General features: G+C 40.0%; 1 protein-coding gene across 6 annotated transcripts; it reads left to right on the forward strand.

The window, feature by feature from the left end:
- The first annotated feature begins 1,981 nt into the window (after window positions 1-1,981).
- Window positions 1,982-24,193, forward strand: LOC112566358. Of its 6 annotated transcripts, none has more exons than XR_003099575.1 (13): window positions 1,982-2,139; window positions 2,317-2,451; window positions 3,166-3,250; window positions 6,337-6,448; window positions 8,304-8,515; window positions 8,834-8,873; window positions 12,056-13,356; window positions 14,522-14,618; window positions 15,428-15,488; window positions 17,417-17,498; window positions 18,403-18,482; window positions 18,792-18,839; window positions 21,881-21,942. XR_003099575.1 is itself a non-coding variant. In XM_025242517.1 (13 exons), exons 2-13 carry the CDS (start codon window positions 2,396-2,398, stop codon window positions 23,595-23,597), a joined length of 2,277 nt encoding a protein of 758 aa, XP_025098302.1. In that variant the 5' UTR covers window positions 1,982-2,139; window positions 2,317-2,395; the 3' UTR covers window positions 23,598-24,193. The 6 variants fall into 6 exon arrangements, 4 of the variants coding, with proteins under 4 accessions (XP_025098302.1, XP_025098324.1, XP_025098309.1 ...); XR_003099576.1 differs by having other exon boundaries at window positions 17,420-17,498; XM_025242517.1 differs by lacking the exon at window positions 18,403-18,482 and adding an exon at window positions 23,477-24,193.
- The last annotated feature ends 1,982 nt before the right edge of the window (window positions 24,194-26,175 follow it).

Below are 26,175 nucleotides of genomic sequence, written 5' to 3' on the forward strand. Positions count from 1 at the left end.
TTTTAGGGTGACAGCGAGTGGGTGGGGGATGTTTTATGTTGGTCAAACGAAAACCGCCAAAAGAAAAGGCGTCGCATTATGGGGGGGGGGGGGGAGGGAGACGACACTCGATGTACCGATGTACTGTCCGGCTGCTTTGTTTCGCTCAGGCTTCAACACAGCCTGCAATTAGCATGGCAAACAATACCAACGGACTGTCCCCGATCTGATCGTCAGAGGTGTTAGGGCCTCCACTTGCCTCAGGGCCCGCTTTTGTGACGGTGATGACCGTCTGCTCTCTACGTTCCCCTACCTTTCTCCAGTTCTTTGCTCTTTGTGAGGAATTACGTCTCAAATATTGGGGGGGCAAAAGGATATTCCTGCCCCCCCCCCCCTGTATTTTCCTTGGGGGGGGCTGCCCCCGCTGCCCCCTGGTTCCTACGCCACTGAGGTGATGCAGAAAATCCTACTATCAACCAATCTCAATTCTTTCATCACGCTCCAAACCCTTGGAAAAACACATGCACTGATGCAAACCCAGCTCCAAACTCACCTAATAAAGCTTAAAACTTCTCCATATCAGTCAATCAGGATTTAGACCGAAACACTTGCCACACAGCACTAACAGCTCTAGCTGAACAGTGGCTATACAAGACAAATAACAATCATTATGCTGCAGCTCTCTTTGTAGAATTTGCCAAAGCTTTTGACATCAATGATCATGACCTGCTCATAAAAAAATGAGAACTTTACAAACTGAGCAACTGCTCCACCCAGTTCCTTAAATCCTTTCTCTCAAAATGAAAAACCAAAAGTCGGATCCCATTGAAGTGAAAATTGGCATCCCACAATTAAGGCTCAATCTTAGGTCCTCCTCTGTTCTCGGTTGACATAAACGACATATCTCCTAATCATGCGAAATGTTAGCAGACGACTGAGCTATTGGAGGCTCTCTTACAACAGAGAGTTGATAAGCCTCAGTCCTGGACAGAATTCAATCACATGGCAAAACAGGAAAAAACTCAAAACAGAAGTTAAGCTAATAACAACACGACAGAAGAGACAGAACCTCACCGCCCCATTTCCTAAAATCCATCTAAGGACCCAACAAGTACCAGAAGTCTAAAGCCGTAAAATTCTAGGTGTTGCTATTGACAATTTGTCTTGGTCCTAACATATCCTAGCCATAAGCAAAACTATAGCGCAGAAAACCTTTCTCCTATCGAGAATTAAACACTTCTTAAATCCTCACTCTCGGGAACTGTTGTACACAGCATATATTCAGTCAACCATTGAGTACCCTTCCACCCTAAGGGACTTGGCTATAGTGGTGCTTCGATAAGACCTCTCGACAGAGTGCAAAAAATGGCTCTCAAATACGTGTTCTCAAACCAAAAATACAGCCTCATGATTTCCTGTCTCTGTGGGTTCTACTCCTACCAACCAGACTAAAATTCAACAAAAGTATATTCATCTTTAAAATACTTACAGGCAAAATGCTCCTAAGACTTTCTACTATATTTTTTACCAATGTAATAAGAGGGTCTCTTAAATTAAGCTCATATATTCCCACACCGAGAACTGACTTACTCAAGACGAGAATGAAATATTCTGCCAGTGTTCTTTGGAACAATTAACCATCCCCCGGGTCTCCAAAGAAGGGACTGCAGTTTGTACAGGTTCAAAGGACCTACAATACCTTTTCCAAACCCTTCAATTACCTACAGAGGCTTTCTACCCAGCTTAATCATCTATGCTCGCGCCGGCAAAGAAAACATGTACCACATGTAGCCAGTCCTCTTGTCAACAACAACAACCAAAAAAACCCTGTCAATATATCCATGTTTGTACATATAATTTCTCTCTGTTTTTATTGCCTTCTTTTTTGTTGTGCTTTTTTAAAATTTCTGCTACTTAGTCCAAGCGCTATTACAGGTCACAGAACTAGTCGTCCTTTGTCAGCTGCACTGTTGCACTACTGGAGTAGTGTCCCTTTACGGAAGCCGCTATTAAAAAAAAACACAAAAAAGAGCGCCTGGTGCCTGTGGTGCGTCCCTAGACTTGAGTGTGTGGTGCGTCCCTAGACTTGAGTGTGTGGTGCGTCCCTAGACTCCGGGATAGCACGGCCTTTTTGTCTTTGATACATCCCTACACCTATCTGTAAGTGTGTGATACATCCGTAGACTTCGGGAACGCACCAACTTTAATTGTCATATAAGTCCGTGGTGACAGTAAACAGTTGAGCTAGAATCTGTTTTAGAAATGTTTACAAATTTAACAGACGTGTAGACAGATTCGACTATGGTTTACTACAAAGTTTTCTTTATATTTTCTCAGACATAACTGCTCAAGATTCACGTCTACATCGGTTTAGGTGCGCCCGGCTTGACGAGGTGGACATTAAAGAAGAACTGTCATGAAGGAGAAGCAGCATTCCGACTTTGCATCGCCAGTTTATAAGAAAAGATTCAGGTGAGATTATCAGAATTCAGCTAGATCATTTTAGGCATTCAGAACGATGTATGTTATTTTGGAATGAACTTGTCTACCGTCCACTGCACTACTCAGGGGTTCATTCTCACTGAACGATCTCACACTTTGTTTGGGCACACTCTTGCCCGCACAAACAGAACCAACCACAAAAAAAGCAGGAACGCACAACCGCACACACACACACACAAACACCATACACACAGAAAATGACAGCCACAGAAAGAGAAAAGGACACAGCCACACCCATAAAATAACCATGTTATAGAGATAGTTTTTGCTGTTTTTTGGCAGGTTGGAAGGCTGGGGCTGGAGTAGATACTTTTTTATTTTGTGAATGGTGACAACAATGTATATGTTTAAAATTGTTTTATTGTTACTCCTGAAACTGAGTAAGGGTATCATAGTATGTGTTGGGCACTACTGACTGAAGTTGATATGTCTGTATCCAAAAATTAAAGAAAAAAAAAATATAGAGAAATCCAATTTTGTTTGAATATAGATTGAACATAGAGGCATGGTTGAAAAATAAATTGCTGCACGTTTCCCAAGTGCCCCAAGTTTCTATAGCATAGCATACAGTGTACTTACTGTCTGTGTTCAGCAGTCAGTAGCAGGAATTATTATTTGTTGCGTTAATTTGGTCATTAATTAGGTATTTTTTCGATATGTTGCGATCGTCATTATTATTTGCAGTAGGAGAACTACCACCCAACGACCATTTAAGTTTGTTCGTAACATTGAGTCTCAAGGGACTGCAAAAACCCAAGTTGTTGAACAGGTATGACCTTTTCAATTAGTTGTTAATTACTTTTGTGTTTCGAGTTTTGTTTCTTTTTGGTCTTTCGACTTTAATATGACCAGATTTATCAGGGATATTAAAAGATGCTTGGGCTCTGCCTTCTACATGGCATGCCTTAAACATAGTGAATCACTTACAGTTCACTTCTGTTAGAGCATCTAAGCTATGGTACCCTTTACTTTCACCTTTTACTAATGGTACTTACCATGTTTTTGGAACCAAATGCTTTCAAAGTCTAAGAAATCACTTTCTCAACAGCTGTAGAAGATATAACAAATCTAAATTCTCCACGAAAGATAGAAGCATTAGGAGTTTTAGTAAATGCTTGGCCAAGAAGAAATATGACCTGTTGGAAAAATAACACTAATTAAGAGAATAGCCTTACCAAAGCTAACCTATGTGTTTATGAATTTAACAGATTCTGAAGAGCTTTTTCTGATTGATTTAAAGAATCTGTTTTACTGCTTTTTTTTGAGTGGAATGCTCTAAAAATAATTTGCCAATCTTGCAAATAGAGCGATCCGGTGGCGCAACGGTTAGCGCCTGTCACCAATACAGTGAAGGTTGGCTGCCCAGAGTTCATTTCTCGTCTCGGGCACGCTGTTTTTTCTCTGCACGTGGCATCTGTTTACAGGGCTGGCTGCTTGCCGTAATATAGCCTCAGTTGCTGGCACGGCGTAAAACACCAATTCCCCCCCCACCTCAATCTTGCAAAGTGGAAGGCATGAAAATGGTGTTAAAGCTTATCATCAGTAAAATTACCTCTGAGTAAAAGAATAATGACTTTAAAAGGAAGGACTAAATAATCTACAAAACTTTTATCCCATGCTACAGCACTTGAAGAAATATGGGTGTAAATTTTATGATCTGCTAGCACATTCTATAAATAACATTTTCTGTGCTGATGTTTTAAAACATTTGAAGCTTTTCTGTAAGCTTTACGGAAGTTGCAGCTGAACCTCTCCACTACAACCCTATCACTTTGAACATAAACATATTAGACATATCAGAAAATGGATTGACAATAGTATTTTATATATTAGACATCAGTGTGCTAAAGAAAGATATTTGGCTTGTAACAAATTCAGATAAAGGTTCCCTGGGATGTGCTGTGATTTTCTGTTACATGAAGGAGGCAGGGCTTCTGTTAAGGCTAAATTCTTTGGGGTCCCAGGGACCCCTTCTTCAGATTTTTAAGGGGTCCTGTTCTTCGCCCAAATTTCTTCTTCTTCTTCGTCGATCACTCAAATGGACACGCCTGCCTCCTGCACAAATGATGCTGTGCGCCGCAGGTCCACCAGGCTGCCGTGTAGCTTCCTCGATACTGGCGTCTCATCAGTCCAAATGCGGTGCCTGAGTCTTCGTGCATGGGGCATTCTTGTAGTAGATGAGTTGTTGTCTGACTGCCTGTCTGGCATGGGCACTGGTCTGTCTGGCCGATCCGGAGCTTGGTATATAGGTGGTGATTGAGACGGTTGTGGCCTGTCCTCAGCCTGAAAATAATCGCCCAAATTTGAAGGGGACCCCATTGACGAAAATTGAAGGGGTCCTCCGAACTTTTAATGCGTACTGTACGCAATTTTTTGCGTATGCAGAAGCCCTGAGGAGGTATTAAAAGCTGTTAAAGAATACTAGCAAAAGCTTAGAATAGAACTCTTATACAATTATTCTGAGGAATTAAGACCTTATAGTCTTTTAAGAAAAGAGAGGGGAGAAATCTGTTAAGTATTCTTTAGTACAGAAGTTTTAACACTGAAATTTATTGAACAATAGTACACCAAACATGTGAAACTGACAATGAATAAAGTCTTTTAAAAAATTTCAGAAAACAGCCAATAATACAAATTTACAGTGGTGCCTGTACAAAATAATACAAAATTTATAGGATGCTGTTTTCAGGCTGCTATCTAAATTTAGCATCAACAAGGCTGAGACAAGGATATATATCCAGGCGGTGACATAGGCAGCAAGTAGAGCCTTATCTTAACAAGCTTGAATTTGAAGCAGAGATTGAAGCACTGCTCAAATGTCACCCAACTTTACTTTGATTTGGAAAAGATAAAAGATAATACTTTCCTTATGTGTAATATATATCTGAGAAAGATAATAGATTTCCTTTTAGTAGTGTATTTATATCTGAGAAACATGATTTCCCTAAATACTTAAGCTTTTTTTTTTTCAACAATTTTAGTAGGCAGCCTATACCTCCATAATGTTAGCTGATATTATATTTATAGAAGACAACCTACACTACTGTAATATGACCTGATGCCTCAGCTTGCTTTACATCTCTGTCTACTACTTTTATGTAATTAATAGGATAGAGATCATATGTGTGAGAGGGTGGAGGCTGATAGAAGCATCACAAAAATTGTGCTTGGTGAGAACTGTTAGGGTTCTTAGTTCTAAATGGAGCAGTCCCACAGGGGAATCATAAAAAGTGTGCTTGGTGGTGAAAGTTCTTGGTTCTAATTAGAGGGGCCCTATAGGAGCATCGAATAAAGTTTAGCCCTGCAAGGGGTATATAAGGGCAGAGCTGAGATGAGACAACAGACTTGCTTGAGAGCTTATCAGTGACAGGGCAGCAGACATGCTGGAGAGTTGATCAATGACAGCAGAATGAGGGAGACAAGACAACAGACATGCTGGAGATCTGATCAGTGACATGACATAACTGAGGAGAGACAGCTGCGGCACTTTATCATCACTCATGACTGGACGCTGAAACTTGCTGTAGAGTGATGCAGCCATGACTGACTAAGTTCGTTCAGCAAAAAATAATACATCTGCTTTCTCTTCCTACATCTAGCTGATGTGTGTGAGAAAGTTTTCCTATATATGAATGCTGTATTAGTGCAATGTGATCTCAATAAAAAAATATTATTCAATTCTGGTAATGCAGTTTTGAAGGGTTGTGACTGAATGGATAATAAAATGAAATTTCAACTTAAGGAAATATGATCCGGATCGTGTTTTGTGAGCGCACATTTGAAAATTTAATAGTATAACAGTTTGTAATAAACTTGTGAAGAAGTTACTGAATGGCTGCCTTATTCTTCTCAAAGGTTGGCAGCAGAGGTGTTGTTATAAGTTCTCCTGTCAACCTAAGTGAGCATGGAGTGTCCATCACAGACATTGTTCAACAAAGTCCAGTTCCTGTCATCATTTCATGTGGAGGTACTCTGTGTGTGTGTGTGTGTTTTTTTACATCGTTAAATCTGTATGTAAATATTCATACCACTTGCGAGCACAATTTTCTTTCTTCAAACTTTAATAAAAGAGAAAAATGCTCATTTTTCTTTTGCCTTTTTTAAAAATCTATCATTATGGCAGTTGACAGTTAAAATGTATTTGGAATGGAGAGCAGCACTGACAAGTACAAAAGATAAGGTACAGTTAACAGAAGTAGAGCAAGTGACTGTGTGTGTGTGTGTGTGGTGCCCCTAACCTATAGAAGGACAAAAGATAAGCAACAGTTAACAGAAACAGAACAAGTGACTGCGTGTGTGTGGTGCCCGGCTGCATAACCTTGAGAGGGGTACATTCTGTTGTTGCTTGCCTCCCTGCCTTACTGCAGCCAATGTTACCCATTTAGAGAGTTTTATACTCTTATCAGTATATATATATATCTGCCAAGGCAATAGTCTACAAAATAACTCGTTCTGTCCCGCTGGTGTGCCAAGAACCTTCACCCCACAACGTTCTACCTAGCGATTTAGTCTGGTAACAGCTACCAGGGTGTTACAAAGTAAACAACTTTAAGTACTTGGGAACCACCCTTTTCAAAGACTGCAGCTCTACAGCAGACATCTGCATCAGGATTGCAATAGTGACAACAGCTAGGCTAGACAGGATCTGGTGCACCAGTAACTAAAGTTAAGTGATAGTAATTGATAACACAACACTAATCTTTTCAACAAACATCCTGATATTTATAGGTATCAGCAAAGGCATCTGATTGACTTCCTCAGAATATCTATTTTGACCACTGGCAAGTGTATACTACACATGCCTTAACAAATTAGGATCAATGTAAAGGAAATTATGTGAAAGTAAGTACTATCTTAAAAATATTATTACATGAAAGACAATGAAAGCTCACATTTTTTTTATATTTATTTGTCTGATGATGACTGACATTCTAATTTGCCTTGGTGTTAAACATGACTTTAGCAAAGTTTCCTGTTCAAGGTGACAGGTGGTGCCCAAAACTTAAATGTGTCAAAAATCTATGCAACCTTATGCCGAATGACTTTCTTGGCACTTGCTGGAAAATTTCTGTGGAAGTCAACCTCATTGGTCTGACACCAGTCTATAAATTCACCCAAAGCTGTAGCACACAGGTGTCTACTGATCTGCAAAGAAGAAAGAGAGCAGTGCAGTGGCAATATTGTCCTCCATGTTTACTGTAAAAGCTCTTTGTATGTAAGAAAAAATAAGCAGACACCATCTTGAGGCACACCCAAGTGCATTTTGACAATCTAAAAAAAAGTGCCATCGAACAAATTCTGCTGCTAGTTAAAAAAGTGAATGAACAATGACACCATGAGCTGATTGCTGAGGGAGAGTTTGTCAGTCTTCTGGCTAGGGGATAAGGTTAGATGGTATTAAAAGCAGATGAGAAATCGGTAAAATGCAATCTTGATGGGCTTAAGTTTTCTCGGTGTGTTTAAATGAGATGTGAAGAAAAAGTTGTTTATGGTTGTCATTATAACAATTTAGATTTGGTGAATGTTGCTCATACGCGATAGTGTAAGCAGTCTGTGTAGGCTGCAGCGTGTTATCAAAGGAAGTTGTTGATTATGACACTTTTGGCAGACATACTTGTACATGAGTATGACAGAGATTAAACAGATGCTAACCTTGTACATGAACATGCTAGAAATTGAACACATTGCTAATCATAACCTTAGTAGACACACTTGTCTATGGTGTTCAAGAAAGTTATAATAGTTTATTGGCAGATGCTCATGTTCAAAAGCAAAACCTTTCTTTCTTGGTTTTATTTGTTCCATTCTTATTTTAAAAACAGTTGAATATGACAAAGAAAGTAACAAAGCAGACAGCAATGGAGATGCAAGTAATGCGTCCACACCACGACGCAGAACAGACGCAGGTAGTGTGTCCACACCACAAACCAGAGCAGAGGCAGATGGTGTGTCTACACCTCGACGCAGCCAGCGCTCTCACCAGGCATCATTAGGCTTTCTTAGCCGCCTGCAGTACCCCCTCAAAACCCACCAGGTAATGTTTGTAGCTAGCAGGGATTTTTGTAATAACCCATCCATGCATTTGAGTGATGTGTACATTTGCAGGTTACAGTGAACCTTTATTCAAGCTGAAAATAAGCTACAAACTCACTGTTTACTCTTTATAAAGTTTCATTCTTGTTGTTTTCTATAAAACCTAACAAGAACTGAACTCATTTACATGGACATACAGGCACACTAAGATGCCATGGTTGTGTATGATTGCATGCTGCATGAGATTTTGCCAATGACATCACATTGATCAGTTAACTTATTCAGATCCAAGTTCATTCTGATTATTTGCCTGTTTTAGTTGACGAAGTTTCACTTCACCTCAGACATGCTTCATGCTGGTAAGTGTTTTCTCTGGATATGTATTGATTGTCATGACTGGTCATTATTAAGTGTGTATAGTTTCTTCTTTGCACTTACCAGATGACATGACTATATGGAGTTATCCTGACTATCTACCTCAATTACAGCTGTCCACTCTTGCTTGGTCAGGCCTGACCAGTGAACAGAGAGCACAAAATCAACCAACTCACCCCTTCATCCCTCCTTTGCCAACCAGCGAGCTCTCCTCCAGTTTTTCATCTAGCTGAAAGAATCCCACAGTGGCGAGGTTGAAGGGAACTAGAAGGTCATATCATCTGGGAAGTACTCGAGGAAAGGAATTTTACCATTGAAAATCAGGGTGGATCTTGCCAAAGGGGAAATGTAGAGTTACACAGAGCAAGACTGCGAGTCAATTCCACCTGTAGGTCGTGGGTTCATCCAGCAGGGGTCCTGACCCATGCCTGTTGTGGGAGTGTTGGGGGCTGCTGGTGAAATAGCAGTACGATTCACTGCTCTAGAAGGTAGCCTTTTAAGAAGTTAAGTGGCGAATTTTTGTCAGTTGGCTCACCTTGCAAGGGTTGGAGCCCTCTGAGGTTTCACCAGTTCCTGTAGCAGGTTCTCCTTTCGCTCTTCAATTTGAAAGAATTGGCACCCACCCTCTGAATTCCTAAATGTTTCAGCCCTTGTTCAGAGCTATATTACAAGGACTTGGAGGACCTGTGTTTTGATAGCATTGGCTTGAGTGTTGGAGATTCTTGCCTTGTTTACAGACCCTTCATGCACACAGTTAGGGTGGATGGTTCAGTAACACTGCTCACGTACCTGGTATTTTTGGCTAAGAGTAGGTTGCCCTTGTTGGGTCCTCAGGAGGTCATCTTGCTTCTTCTGCCATGGGCAGGTCCCTATCACTCAGGCTAGAGGACCCAGTGCATGCCTTGCGCATTTTTCTTAAAAGAATGGCTATCTACGGGAAGGGCATATATCATTTTTCTTCCTCGATGGAAGGTAGGGTAGATATTACGGCACTTACTTTGCAACTGCTTAAATCTGTCATTCGTCCAGCTTACATTGTTCCCAGAGCAGATTCCTTGGTTCAGGGAAGGGCACATGAGGTTCCAGCTGTGGCAACTAGCCGTGCATTCTCACATAATGTAGCCCTGTAAGACATTATTAAGGCAGTAGGCTGGCATTCATATTCCACGTTTTCTAGGTTCTGCTTGAGAGACCTGGAACACTATTCTGTTTTTCTGGACACAGTAGGCACTGTCTGAGGCGCAGCATAGCTTGGCCAGCCTGCCCTGCCTCCGTTCCTCAATAACTCAGTTTGGTGGGACCTTGTGCTATGCCACCGGCTGGAATTGAGGTAGGTTAGAATTCTTAACATGGTAAAATTATTATTATACCCCCTCCCCACTTTTTTGCTATTCTCCATATAATCATGATAGTACAAAGAAGAAATACCATTTTTGACGGTAAAATTCCTTCCTTTGAGTACTTACCTGTTGTGGGCTTCTTTCAGCCAGACAAAAGACTGGAGAAGAAGAGTTCACTGGCTGGCAAGGGCAGGAAGGGGGGAGTGGGAGTTGGCTGATTTTATCTCCCTGTTCATTGGTCAGGCCTGACCAATTGGGTGTGAACAAATGGAATTGAGGTAGCTAGTCAAGATAACTCCATAGTTATGTCATCTGGTAAGTACAAAAAACGGAATTTTATTATAAAAATGGTAATTTCTCTTTACATTACATACGGAATAATCATTGGGTAGACTTGACATTGGTCAGGCCAGGCTTTATCTCTACACACCAAGATCCGTATCTTCTCATACAAATGTAAAGTCAGTACAGGTAGTCCTCGGGTTACGACAGTCTCCAGTTACGTCGTTTCGTGGTTACGACGCTCATTCTGACTTACGAGGTTTAGCATCGTAAGTCGAACTGTACGTGCGCCTCATTCCACGTGCGACGGAAGTCATAGAGTGACTTATATTTATTGATAATTATGTAGGTTGCTGTGTTAGGATAGGTGTTTGAATAAGCTAAGTGTTTGCAGTACTGTACTGTTATTATCGTACAATACTGAATGAACGTATGATCCGACTTACGTCGAAATGCGGTTTACGACCCTGCATAAGAATGGATCAACGTCGTAAGTCGAGGACTACCTGTATATGGATCTGAGATATGGCGTGTGACAAACACCATCACCAACAAGATTCAGACATTGGTCAACAGATGTCTGCTCCACATCCTCAACATCAGATGGCCCTAGAAAATCTCCAGTACAGACCTGTGGGAGAGGACCAACCAAAAACCTGCCAGCCAAGACATCAAGATGTGGAAGTGGGGCTGGATCGGTCACACCTTGCGAAAGCTGGCCTACAATTTAACAAGCTCTGGACTGGAACCCACAGGGGAGGCGCAGGGTTGGGAGACCCAGACATACGTGGAGGAGATCAGTCCACAGAAAGGCGCAGGGTTGGGAGACCCAGGCAGACATGGAGGAGATCAGTCCACAATGAGGCAGAGGCAGTTGGCATGACATGGTCCCAACAAGAAAGGGACGCCCAGAACCGGGTCGATGGCGTGGTGTAGTTGCGGCCCTATGCTCCACTGGGGTTGATTAGGAACAAGAAGACTTGACTTAGACGCAGTGGTCATACTTTGTAGTTTATGTGTCTTGATGTTAGACACTAAGCAGTCTTAGTTTATGTCTTGATGTTAGATGCTGAGTGGTCATAGTTTATATTTGATGGCTCTTTATACTAGATGGTTAAGTCTCCTATTTGACAATGAGAATGAGGCTGCATTGGTTATTCAAATAAGCATTCTGCAGGCAACCCAGCGAGCAGACAAAAAAAAAAAAACTGGTGTGGAAAGGAATCACAGTTTTTCAAATGATTTGTGCACGCTGGAGCATTCTGATTTTCTAAGGAGAATTTACAAAAGCAGAACCAGTTTCACACACGTTTATAGATAAATTTGATACTCTTTTTAACTTTTAAATATTTGAGGTTGACAGTAACCGATAGTAGGGTACAGACTAGAGATATATAGATCAGCTGCTAGTAGTGTGCTTCAACAGGTTTACTTAAGATGTGGAATGTAGAGATTGTTAGTAGCACTTCCTTACATGTGCATGCACAGTAGCATCACACTAACTCACAACTAACTGATTTTTAATAACCAGTGATGTGTTTTAGGGTCTCAGCCAGACAGTAACATTGATGAGGAGGTCCATCTTATGGACAGCGAGCATGCAGCTAAACACCACCGTTCTCTCAGGCAATCAGGCAAGTCTTCAGTGCAGAAGGTGACTACTGGGAAGAGTGCATTTGATGACAAGGCTGCTAGTTCAAGATGTCAAACTTCCACAACTGCTGATCCATCTGCTGAGGAGATGTATAGCCCTATCAGTAATTCAGACACTGAGAAGTCTGTTGACAAGAGGACTTCTATGAGAAGACCCCCACCTGCTGAAGGATCAACTGCCAAGTATACTTCTTCCACATCTACTGTAGCATTTGGTAAAAAAGTTGCCAGCATCACTAAGCTCGACACATCTGCACCAGCTGTGGCTGCCAGCGTAACCAGCCAGAGCCCAGATCACACAGAGAGACTAAACACTTCCAAAAAAACAAGATCAGCAGCACAGCCTTTCGATTCAATTAGTAGATCATCCAGAAGACTGTCTTTGACAGGAAAGTCAACTGGTGAAGATGATAACACTGAGACAGATGATAAGGAAGACTCTAATAGTCACATCTCTATGGCCACAGACAAGTCAGATTGTGTGTGGAGAGATGAGTCGCCTTCTGGGACTGGCAGGGTCAGAGTTCGTATTGCTCCTGGATCTTTGGCAGGGGATGTTGGCCATGCTGGGAGAAGAGGACAAGGTAAAAGACACAAGAGAGTGGCCATCCCCAAAGCACACAGCACACCATGCAAAGATAATAAATTTGTTTCCAAAGGGAAGAAACAACTGGCATCTGTGACTGAAAAGACAGACATATTCCTTGAAGGGAGATCTGCTGATGATGCAGAGAAACCAGAAGGTGGCTTTCTTAAAATCAGCGGGAGGACAAGTCATCAGGCATCACACATGAGATCAGCGATGGCAAAAAGTAGTATGACCATCCTGGCTGACAGGAAGAAAAGGCAAGTGTCTGCTGCTAGTCATCAGAAGGAAAAACAAGCCAGGCTAAACATCAGCAATAGGAGAAGCCAGAAGGCAACAAGGCAGGAAAAGACTTTGACATCTATTTCTTCAGCTTCTAAGTCTCAGTCATCCTCCCTTGGGAGGAGAAAACGAAAACATAGCATCATGAGTGATGATGATGTTCTGTCTTCAACCAGACAAAAAAATGTTCATAATGATCACAGCAAGTCTATGCAGCATGAGAACAGTGCATCATGTTCAAACCTACAGAAAGTGCCCCGCAGCACAAACAGATATATGCTGCAGTCGGACACAACATGGTCTTCAGTTTATGATGATGAGACGGTAAGGTGTCTATATTATTGTCACATCCATAGCTAGAAACATTTTATGAAACAATGTATCTACATTGTCATGTCCATAGAAACATTTTATGATGACAAGATGGTCATGTATCTACTATTGTCACATCCATGGCAAGGAGTTTATTCCTCTTTCCACACATCTATTTCTTTATGATCAAGCAGCCATTTATCATGGATCAGTTGTTGATGTCTTTGTAAATGTAGTGTAATATATGTAGTTTGGTCTACAGTAGTCAACAGGACAGCATCAGTTGTTGATGTCTTTGTAAGGTGGCAAGAGTGGTGCCCCTTCTCCTAACAGGCTTGAAGGGGGACTGCTCTCCACATTTTTGTTTTCTGTGTGGATTTAAGGTGCTTTTTTCTTATTGTACTGACCTGTAATTTTTTATGACATCATCAGCATTGTGTTGGACTTTTTTCTTCACCTGTGACTTTTTGTTTTCCCTCTTCTGATACCAACTCTCATCGCCATTAGTCTTCTCTGGCTAATGCCATCACAGTTTCTTCATTTTTACATGTTGTTCCTACAACAGACTTTCCATCAGTGCCAAACAGTTGGGTTCTTTAACATTTTACTGCAATTTCTGCTTTGTGATCATGTGGAAATTCTCCTGACCATTTAATATACGTTTCTTGATCTATTCTGCTCTAGTCCAATGACCATTCTGATCTGTAGATCAGTCTCACTGACATTTTGGTCTATGAATGCCATCCGGTTGAAGAATGATCTGGCATTTGCATTAACCATAGAGAGAGCCACAGGAATTTTGTTTGTGGTGTCTTGATGTGTTTGCAATGCGCAGAGAGTCTGGCTTTGGCCAGGATACCATGTTATAACAGCTAGTGGTCAGTAAGGGGAAGTAATAGAAAAGTTGTGGGAGGTGTGAGGGTGAGATAAGGGCTATATCCAGCAAACTGTAGGGGAAAAGCTCCTAGCTCAACATTGACAATGACAGCGACCAACTTTATTAATCCCAATGGGTATTTTAAACATAGGAAATGTGCTTGGTACTATATACAAAAAGTTCTAGTTACAAAATAAGTTCTAGTTACACGGTAAAAAAAACAAATATGAGCAAATGACACAATAAAAAACAAAAACAAAACAATTGGCAATAATGTGGCCATTTCTGTGCTGTCTGCAGTTTGGAGAACACACTGACCCTGAGCTGAATGCAAGTGACAAATTAACCAGGTCAAATAAGGCCCAACAGTGGGTTCAGAGACAGCAACTGGCAAAAGGTAGCATTTATAGTGTGGGTGTGTGTAGCACTTACAGTGTACACACTTAAAGTGTGTAAGAGTGTGTGTGTGTGCATGTGTATGTGTACAGGCCTACATCTGTACTTGTGTACAAATTGGCCGATGTCCATGGTTTTCCATGGAATGTCATACTGTTGAAACTATTATTTATTCAGGTACCCAGACGCTGATTTTGTTTGCCATCGCAAATGGACTATAGATACTGAACATATTGTTAAATGTGGCCAGCAAAGAATGGACCGTCTGTGTAAGCTAAATAGTTTTTCAGTCAGTAAAGCAATCTTAGACTGTTTTTAAACAATCGTTTATTGAGAGTCTTTTATCTTTTTTATCTGTATTTTCAAAGTATGTCAGAAGTGGCAAAGCATTATAGTTTTTTGGTCTATTCCAAAGAAAAAGACACATTTCACACCAATTCACACCAACAGCCTGACTACTTCATCTCTCTGTTCTCCTGTAGGGGTGCAAGAATCATTTTATTAATGTACTTCAGCTTTCAACATATCAGTCGAACAGAGAAAAGTCACTCAGATTCCGAGAAAAAAATGAAATAAAAATTCTGCAAACTTTCAGACCTCCCCTAACGCACGTCTGTGTGTGTGTTGATAAAATGACTATAACTGTTCTTTGGCCTACTTTGTTTCCATCATAGGTTACTATTGACTTTTCTATTTAAGTTTTCTTCAGTTTCTTCCCACCCCACCTCTTTTGTTTTTGGTTGTGGACAGAAGTAGATAATAAAGATGTATTATTGCCTTCATTTTAACTGATGGACCAATAATTTTCAGTGCATAAAATCCAAGGGGATAGCATAACAAACATGTTGGCAGAAACAGAGGCACAGGTCATGTAAGTATACACATGTAGTTGTCCTTTGGGGGAAAACTCCATGAGTGCGAGTGGATACTGGTATAAATATCAGTAAAATTTGTGTTAGTGGATGTTGGTGTAATTATCAGTAAAATGATTAAAGTCTCCTAAGGGGCTCCTAGGGGCATGAGGACAAATTGAGTTGGGATTGTGAGTTACATCTGCAATATGCTATAACATGGTGACATTTTCTCTCAGAGTATACTTGTGCAAGCTGGGGGAATTCTCTGGGTAGCAAAATGGGCATAGACAAATTATTAGTAGTTCAAGGCTGCAAGTACACATCCTATCTGGAAGAATCGCTGTATTTCTATACTTTTCATTGACAAAAAATTACACTTCAAGACCCAGCCTAACCTTTCTGATCTCCCCATGGAAAGTAAGAACAGAAGCTACTTCTATATATGTAACAGTTGCCCTCCTAATGAAAAAAGGAGTAATGATGTAAGGAAGGAAGCACTTACATTGGCCGTGCTGGATGACAGATACCAAGAAGCTTGGATATGAGTGCATACATTGATGGATCAGCTGTAGTGACAGGGGAGGTGGAGCAGGTCTAAACACTAACCACCACATGAACATATAACTCCATCATCTATTCCTCGTTTGCCTCTGCAGAGATTCAAAAGAGATTTCAGAACACATCCTTCAGGACTCCAAAAGCTTCTGCACAGCGAGATATGGCCTGAACTAATCCCATTATAGCATAAGCAGTATAGGCTTGTGGCAATGCTGGAAACCACCCAGTTCCTGAGATCAGGCCTCCAAGTGCACAGACAAGGGCATGGAAAAAAATTATTTCATTAAGAATCAGTAAAACCAATATTACTTTTCCTCCTCATAGGATATTTGGAAGATGATCTACCTCTGCAGTGTTCTTTATAAGCATTTTTGGAGTTAATTGCTGTGCAAGAATCACCACCAGTTTTTTTTCTCTGTTCATGAGGGAATAATGGGACTGAGCTGAGCTCAGTTTACGTGTTTAAAAGGTAGTCCTGTGACCATGGTTGTTTGGCAGGGAAGTGTCAGGTACCCTACTTATCTCAGGGTCAGCTCTTTTTTGATGGCAGCCTATCAATCCAGATAGTGTGCACACCTCCATGCATTGCCTTCCACAATCCTCTGAGAAGTCAACAAAGTACTCTGGGTCACACACAGGTACCAGTCCTGATAGTGTGCACACTTTTTGGTTTAAGTAGCATTGCTACCAGCACTGCATGGTGTCTTTCCTTGCACACGCTTTATGGAATTGCCAGCAGAAACTTGTCTTCAAATCTAAGGTCTTTGATAACACTGTGAAATGATAAGTTGGCCTTAAATCATATATACTACTGTTCTAAATTGTTTCCACTTAAAATAGTGGGTTTAAAATTAATTATTTACTTCATCATATCTAAAACAAAGTTGTTCTTGGAAGGTGTCTTATTTCTCTTTGAGAAAAGAAAACAAACTGATACTGGTTCAAGACACACCAGGAACACATTGACAAAAAGTCATGCTCTGTCAAAGTCTTCTCTACTTCCCTCACCTCTTTGTTATTGTAGTAGTTGGGTTCGAAATTGTTTGGCTTGGTTTCTAGATCCAGTATTTTCCCAATGCCAGCATTTTGATGACCTCACCTAAGAGACAGAATGTGAATGTAGGTGCCAAATAGTTTCAATGATGTCACTCAACAAATCATTGTACTGCCAGAGATCTGCCTGATTTTAGTAAGTATGCCTGATTTACAATCCAGAATGTTTAGCAAAAACACTTCAGAACCTCACTGTCGTTTATGTCAGTCCAACTTGCTATTTACTCCCAACTGTTTGCCCTGATTGTATTTATTGCGGATATTTATAGCAAATGCTTTGTCGCCAACACCAGAGAGCTAGAAGAAAAGTAGATGTTGACCACTTTTGTTTCAGCAGCAGTGACCTGATGTACCCGTTAGCAGAGAGAACAATTCACAAGGCATTTAATTTTGTCAGAGGACAAATGCAACAGATGGTAAAGTTGTTTCCTGTTTTCCCTCCAACCTTTTCCTCATGCATAAGAATTTAATTTATTTATATGTTGTAGTTGAGTGAACATACCTGGGCACGTGGGCTCCAAGGTTGAACGAATGGCTTTTGGAAGACGTAACATGCACAGATGGATCTTTCAATACATTCAAGCCAGCAATTACGCATTCTTACAACAAAGTACTTCTGTCTGTTGATATTAACAATACACCAAATTAAGATGAATTTGGCAGAGTATAAAATCTCCTATGTAAATATCTAACTGTAAGGTGCAGGTAAGCTTCATAGAATGTACTTCAGCTTTTTCAGTTACTTTACATGAGGGGCACAGTAAGTTCTGTGCGGTGTGTTGTTTATGTCAGAAATAATGAGAAGCAGTACTTGAAATGACCTTTCTAAATGTTGCCATAATACTCTGCAATGAAGGTCTAAATTTATTGACATATAAGTTTTAATGCTGTTCAGCATGCCATGTAAAGGAGTAGGAGAATCTGTCACTACTGTTAATATGGCTATCCCAATCCTGCCATCTCACAATTTATTTTTCTTTCAACTCTTTAATAAAAATATTTGTATTTTCAACACCTTGATTTATCCAAACAAAACCAAATCCAAGGGGAAAAAAGTTTCATTTCAATAGTAGATGCCCAGTTCATTTCCCCCTACTGCCTAAATCATGCAACGTCATATACTTTATGGGGCAGTCTATCATTGTTCATTCACGTCATTTTTAACCAAGAGCTAATACATCTAATAACTGAATTCACTATTATTGGGTAACCATGCAGTTCACCATACACTTAATTATTCGGGGTGCACCTTTGTACACATAAGAGCTTTTTAAGGGCAAAGAGATGAACTGCTTCTCCATACTCTGATTCGTTGTCTAGGCCCCAGGGTTCTGCACCATACTACAGCACTGGTTGTACTTGTGCATCAGATAGTTTTTAAAACACTTCAAGACCTTAGGGTAGGTTCTAAGATTTTGCATACTTGGTATAAGAGCTTTATTCCTTCTACCTCCCAAATCCTGACATGCAACACAAAAACTTAGCTTTGTTGGAAACAAGATTCCAAGATATTCGTATGCTGGTAAGACTAACTTTTTCTTCCCTCCTAGAATCCACCCAATGAATGCCAATGTGTGTGTGTGTGAGAGAGAGAGAGAGAGAAAGAGTAGAATAGGTTGAGAAAATACCTTTTTCAAAACCTGGTCTAAAGTGGAGCAATGCACTTTATTATTATACACTGAGTGTGATTATTTGACTTTCTGTTGCAGATATTACAGCAGAAAGAGACTCAGCAGTTGAAGGTACACGTTAACAAGGTGAGAGAGTCTCAAAAATAATTTCTTGTCAGATGTTAACAATTCCAGAACAGCAGATCTTGTCAGACGTTTACAAGAATGTAAATAGCATATTTTGTTAGATGCCAGCTACATGAGAGAGATGTGAACATGACTAGTTTACATGGTCAGATGTAGGCTTGGCATGTTTCCTCTTACAAAAACTGATCCCTATATGAAAATACACTTTCACACATAAAGTTACTTTTTAGGCATACTGCAGGAGTGAAATCTCTTTTCCTATTTTCTGTGGCATGGTATAATAGACTTTGAGTCTTAATCTGTTTTAAAGACAAATTTCTTCTCTAACAGTATTGTGACTTATGGAAACCGGCTATAAACAGCTGCCTTAGTTTACTATTGAGTATATAATTGCTTTTTCAAAACTTGTGTGTTTATCATAAATTTATTTCCATTGTGGCTAGAAGATTATGGCCCTAGGATATGAGCAGAAAAAGAATTATTAAAAATGCTTTTGTCATTTTGTAGAAACATCACTTAAGAACATAAGAGAACTTCCGATAACAAGCCATAATAGCTGAGAAAATGAAGCTGAATGATCACATTTACCCTTTATTTTATTCCAAGACCTACAGTAGGTTTTCTCATCATGAACTACCAGTTCTGAACATTGAATGAGTCGAAAACTGGCCTCAGCATATGCATGACCTGTATCTTGTATATACCTCAAATCTGGTAGGAACTGCTCCCTTGCATAGATTCAGTTGAAAGTTGATTGTGATCACCTTCAGTTCACTCATGTTGGACACGTTCACTGCACAGCAACCTTACTGCCAATGTGTTTGACTTTTCTACGTTTCTTCCTCTTGTAAGCATTCAAACATTCGTCCCTCCTTTTTTAATTTTTCATGGTCACTTACTCTTTTGCAACTTAAATTTCACAAAAATCTAATGCACGTTATAAGAGCAAGTAGAGAATTGGTTAGATTGAACACTGCGCCTATTACAAGCAAGCATTCAAATTTATATAAAGATCAACTACAGCAAAGGTAAGAGTCAAAGAGTCTTAGGTTATGTAAGGAGGTAGCTGTGGAAACACTGCTTAATTTTCAAGAGAAGTGAATGGAGTTTTATCGGGAAAAAAAGTGCAAAAGTGTTCACAGTGTGGAGGAGATAAATCTGATTCTTACCCCATACTCTTTATAGCAGATTTCCAGTCTCATAAAAAACCAAATTGCCAGAAATGACAGAAATGTTGCTCATTGTTGTAAGGAAAATATTCCTCTTGTATAAAAATATTTGTGACTCCATTTAAAAATATTATAATTAAAAATATGCTCCTTTGGTTAACATTTCTAAAAAAAAAAAAAAAAAATTCAGCTTTAAAGTGAGCATTTTACTATTTCAAATGGATGTACCCATATTTTCATGGCATAGCATTATTTAAATAATAATAGCATTTCTGTAGTTCAAGTACTGTCTAATAGTTCAGCTACAGTCTAATGGAGTGGTTCTCAAAGTTTTTCGGACCGCGGACCACTTTACTTAAGTAAATGCTATGGCGGACCACCAAGGCCTACGTAAAAAATATGGCGGACCACCAAGGCCTAAAATCCCTCTGTACTATGAATTTCAAATTTAAATTGCCGCATTTGTTTCATTTTAATTCAAAACTTAATGTCCTTTTGTAAAAGTAATATAGTTATAAGTTGACATAAAACTACTTATACCTCGTTCTTTGTAATTAAAATGTTAATGCGAGGAATGCATCACTTTAAACATCACTTTGCTGACATATGACAACTGTCAACCGCGGACCACCTGACTTATGCCTGCGGACCACACTTTGAGAACCACTGGTCTAATGCATAGTTCAGCTACAATCTAATGCATAGTTCAGCTACAGTCTAAACTCTAATACATAGTTCAGCTACAGTCTAAACTCTAATACATAGTTCAGCTATAGTCTAAACTGTAATACATAGTTCAGCTACAGTCTAATACATAGTTCAGCTACAGTCTAAACTCTAATACATAGTTCAGCTACATAGTTCAGCTACAATCTAATGCATAGTTCAGCTACAGTCTAAACTCTAATACATAGTTCAGCTACAGTCTAATACATAATTCAGCTACAGTCTAAACTCTAATGCATAGTTCAGCTACAGACTAATACATAGTTCAGCTACAGTCTAAACTCTAATACATAGTTCAGCTACAGTCTAATACATAGTTCAGCTACAGTCTAAACTCTAATACATAGTTCAGCTACAGTCTAATGCATAGTTCAGCCACAGTCTAAACTCATAGTTCAGCTACAGTCTAAACTGTAATACATAGTTCAGCAACAGTCTATACATAGTTCAGCTATAGTCTAAACTCTAATACATAGTTCAGCTACAGTCCAATACATAGTTCAGCTATAGTCTAAACTCTAATACATAGTTCAGCTACAGTCCAATACATAGTTCAGCTATAGTCTAAACTGTAATACATAGTTCAGCTACAGTCTAAACTGTAATACATAGTTCAGCTACAGTCTAATACATAGTTCAGCTATAGTCTAAACTCTAATACATAGTTCAGCTACAGTCTAATACATAATTCAGCTACAGTCTAAACTCTAATACATAGTTCAGCTACAGACTAATACATAGTTCAGCTATAGTCTAAACTGTAATACATAGTTCAGCTACAGTCTAATACATAGTTCAGCTACAGTTTAAACTGTAATACATAGTTCAGCTACAGTCTAATACATAGTTCATCTACAGTCTAATGCATAGTTCAGCTAATACATAGTTCACGCATAGTCTAATAGTTCAGTTATTGTGTAATATGACTGCATTTCCACAGTGGCATGTACTCTCACAGGACATCTTTCAAATAAAGTGTTATTCTACTTCCATATTGGACATCATTTTATTTTTGAAAATTTGTGTCTTTCTTTGGGATTTTCATTTTGTCTCTTCAACATGGTTTTACTAAATTGTATTCTGCTTTAAGAATTTTTCTGTGAAGTGACAATGTAGAGGACTGCATTTACATTTTCTTTTCAACAGCTGAAAGCACAGGTGAAGGGCCTTAGCCAGACCTCAAGAGAGTCTCATCAGTTGAAGTTTCAGTAAGTGCAAGGCATCTTGAAATGTTTAGGAGACTTGCTTGAGCGGCTGCATTGCTAATGAACCAGCTTGCATGGGTTGGCTATGTCACTAGCAGAAAATAGTTGTTAATTCTGTGTATATCCTACACACATGCATGTGCATACACAAACACTTTCTTCCAACTTTCATTCAGATCTCTTTCATAAGTTGCTAGTTATCCTGGTAGCGTTTTGATTGATCTAAATGGATTATGCTTTCCTTTGTATTATTCCAATTTAACAGATGTGTTAAATGGCATTTATGTACATCTGAGTTAGGGTTAGTTGGAAGGGTAAGAAGGAGGAGGGGATTGCTAACTCCAACAATTAGCTACCTCAGAAATTTTTTCCTGATATTTTTGGGGGGTAAGACTTTAAATGATATTTTAAAAAGTTTTTTGTTTTTGTTTATCTGTTTAGTTTGGAACAGGGACCTCCAGAGATTACAATGCTTTTCAAGTACAGTGGTACCTCGACATACGAGTTTAATTCGTTCCGTAACCTTGCTCGTATGTCAAATTGCTCGTATCTCAAAGCAATTTTCCCCATTGAAATTCATTGAAATTCATTAATCCGTTCCAGCTCCCAAAACAGCACCTCAGTTGTTTTAGTTAAGTGTTTTTGAATAAGAAAAAATGTATTTACAAGAAGAAACATTTATTTATGAAATAACAAATACATATTCTAAAAACATTAAATTCTTCGTTTGTGGAAGTGTGTGGGATCTGCTTCAGCAAATCACTGTAAATCGCTCGTGCCTTCTCACACATGATGCTTTGTGTTAAGGTTCCTCCTTGAAGTTGCTTCTCTGTCACCCACACAATCAATAGTTTCTCCATCTTTTCATGGAGAGAAGTCCGGAGCTTAGAAATTATTGTAGCGCCCCTAGCTGGCATTGTACCCTTTATCAACTCCTGTTTAAGCTCAGAACATATCATTGATGTGTTACACCCGTACATCCTCGCCAAGTCAATTACTCGCACACCTTGCTCATGTTTTTCTACGATTTCGCGCTTTAATTCAATAGATATCATCTCCTTCGGACCCATGGTTACAAAAATAAATGGGATAATGTTTTGTAAATGTACAAAAAGCAAAAAACGCGAACCCAACTTATCAAAAATGCTTCGAAAACGAGGGAAACAAGCACACAGACTGAGGTCTAGTCTGAGGTGGGAGAAACTGTTAGACGCTGCACACGACCCCAACATCCGCCCCGCATGTTGGGGTCGTGTGCAGAGGTGTAGTATGCGATTCCTCGTATCTCAAATCTTGCTCTTATCTCGAAGCAAAATATCGCTCGCTCGGCGGCTCGTATTTCAAAACACTCGTATGTCAGGGCACTCGTATGTCGAGGTACCACTGTATAGCTACCAATTACCAGTATACTCATTTATAGCTTCCAGTTACCATTACACTTAAGTATAGCTACCAATTACCACTTATTTATAGCTTCCCATGTTACTGCAACAACTCTCTGTGTGTCTGAATGCATGCATGTGTGCATTGCTAACAGATTACTCAAAGAACTGCAGACATTACAGACTGATGGCTTGGATGCTGATGCCATACAGATTGAAAGCTGGTTGAAGGACTTCCAGCATTTCCGCCTCAAGTGCTTTGGCCTGTCTGAATGAGATTTTACATTATTCATCTGCAAGGGCAATTACAACTGGTTGCATCTCTTTCCTCTATAGTTCCTAGCTCCACCTTCACTACCAGTGAGATGCTCTCATCATCATGTGTGGTTGTCTTGGGGCTTCATATAAAACAGTGATGTTTTTATGCTAGTATGCTGTGTTTAAATGTATGCAGACATCTCATATTTACAGGCGTTCATTTCTCTCCTCTATAGTCAATAGCTCCACCTTCACTACCAATGAGATGTTCTCAGTATCATGAACGGTTCTCTTAGTGTTTGAGATGCAACAGAATTTCTTAAGCTTCTCCCCAAATAAATACACTAATTGCAAAATGCCATTCTCATACTGACAGAGCTGAAAGAAATGTAAGACTAGATTTTTTTACTTGTGTAAACATTACCTGTACCTTGTGTGTGTTAAAGCTGCCTTTGCATTGAGACAGAGCAATGAATAAAGCTCTTCTTTATGTGCAGTGTTAGATGAATAAAAACTCTTGTTTGTGTGTCTTTTGTTACACGAAGTTCTTTATGTGATGTATTTTGTAAATTAGAAAAATGTTTTGCCTCAATAAACATTTCTGATTGGCTACACCCTGTTCATATAATAGAATTTGTTAGTGTGTCTGCACACGTGCGAGCCTGTCGTTATATTGTTGCTATCATTTGTCTTGGTTAAACTTGCAGGGAGGCCATCTCTCAAACTGAAGCTGGCAGTCATCAGCAGAATGTCCACAGTTGTGTGCAGCTTGTTTAGAGGCAGTGGCGACAGCTTCCAACCTTCAGTTCCTAGAGAAGCTCTGTCTCCTGTCATATATGCTCCCTGGTTTGCTCCCCACAGGAACATATTGGGGATGACACCCGATGTAGCTTCCAGTATAGGTTGTGGTGTTTACTGTAGTCTGTTGTGCCTTGTCTTGAAATGGGAAACGATCACCTGGTCTAGTCTTGACAGATGATGGTGGCTGGGATAGTCTGTGCAAAGTCTTGATGGTCATTTTTATTGCTATATAAACTTGACCTTGCTTTCACCATTCCTGTCTTCAGCAACTTGTCATTATAAGAAATTTCATGGGTGCGTTAGTGTTTAGAGTAAGGGTAGCATCGTGTTGGTATTAGAGGGGGAGTGGTGTTATATGTATGGTTCTTTAGTTCATGATAATGCAGCCTCAGTGGTTCCATAGTACAAGTCACCACAAGCAGTACGATGGTTCCATAGTATAAGCCACTAAGCAGTACAATAGCTCCATAGTATAAATCGTGCTACAGTCGGCACCTGACTGTCATCACTTCACTAGAATAGTGCCATAAAAGTTTCTAAATTCTGATATGGCACATTCAATAGAGAATGCAGAAGGTGAACTCACTAAAAACTTAATTTCTTTAACTGTCTCCCAGCTTTAGCTCACCTTCATTACAACATCGTCACACTGTGCCACCATTGTCTTCAGGAGCTTAGCACACGTGACAGGAACTATGTACCCACGGTCTCTTCAATATTCTTGTGTTGACCTCGCTGTTAGAGGCGAACAGGTGAAATTCCACTCTTTAGCCCCACCATTGGTAGGTTCTCTCCGTGTGTCAGCAGGATCTGTGCACACTGACAGTAGGCTCTCGCTGTGTGTCAGTAGGCTGTCTTCATGTGTCAGTAGGCTGTATACACTGTCAGTAGGCTCTCTGTATACACTGTCAGTATGTTTTCTCTATGTGTCAGTAGGCTGTCTGTGTACACTGTTAATAGGTTCTCTTCATGAGTCAGTAGGCTGTGTATACTGTCAGTAGGTTCTCTCAATGTGTCAGTAGGAGTGACCTGTTTACACAGCTAGAGACCAGTGGTGTGTTTACACAGCTAGAGACCAGTGGCCTTTTTACACAGCTAGAGACCAGTGGCGTGTTTACACAGCTAGAGACCAGTGACCTGTTTACACAGCTAGAGACCAGTGGCGTGTTTACACAGCTAGAGACCAGTGGCGTGTTTACACAGTGGCGTGTTTACACAGTGGCGTGTTTACACAGCTAGAGACCAGTGGGGTGTTTACACAGCTAGAGACCAGTGGTCTGTTTACACAGCTAGAGACCAGTGGCGTGTTTACACAGCTAGAGACCAGTGGCCTGTTTACACAGCTAGAGACCAGTGGTCTGTTTACACAGCTAGAGACCAGCCAGTTTACTGTGAAAACTGGGCGCCAGGCATGCAAGCAATTGCTTACGTGACGTGAACTGCCATCACAATGTTCAAACTATGTGTACATGTACAGTGTTTGAAGGTGGAAATGGGTGGGGAAAGGCTTGTAGATGGTCATGACAGACTGATACAGTACCTATAACATGTGGATACAGTACCTATAACACGTAGATACAGTGCCTATAACGTGGATGCATTTAACTTTTCCCATGTGAGACTTCTAGGACTACAACACTGATGATGAAATATTTGTTGTGCCTGCTCTTTAATTGTAAAATCCCATTTTAGGGTACACTTGTACACAATGTGTTCGATAACTTTCGCTGAAGAGCCCTCAATAAAGTTAGCAGTCATCCTGCAGCCCACCTTTCTTCTTTCCTCAGTTTTTCTT

The sequence above is a fragment of the Pomacea canaliculata genome, linkage group LG1 (genome assembly GCF_003073045.1).
Source record: "Pomacea canaliculata isolate SZHN2017 linkage group LG1, ASM307304v1, whole genome shotgun sequence".
Lineage (NCBI taxonomy): Eukaryota > Metazoa > Mollusca > Gastropoda > Architaenioglossa > Ampullariidae > Pomacea > Pomacea canaliculata.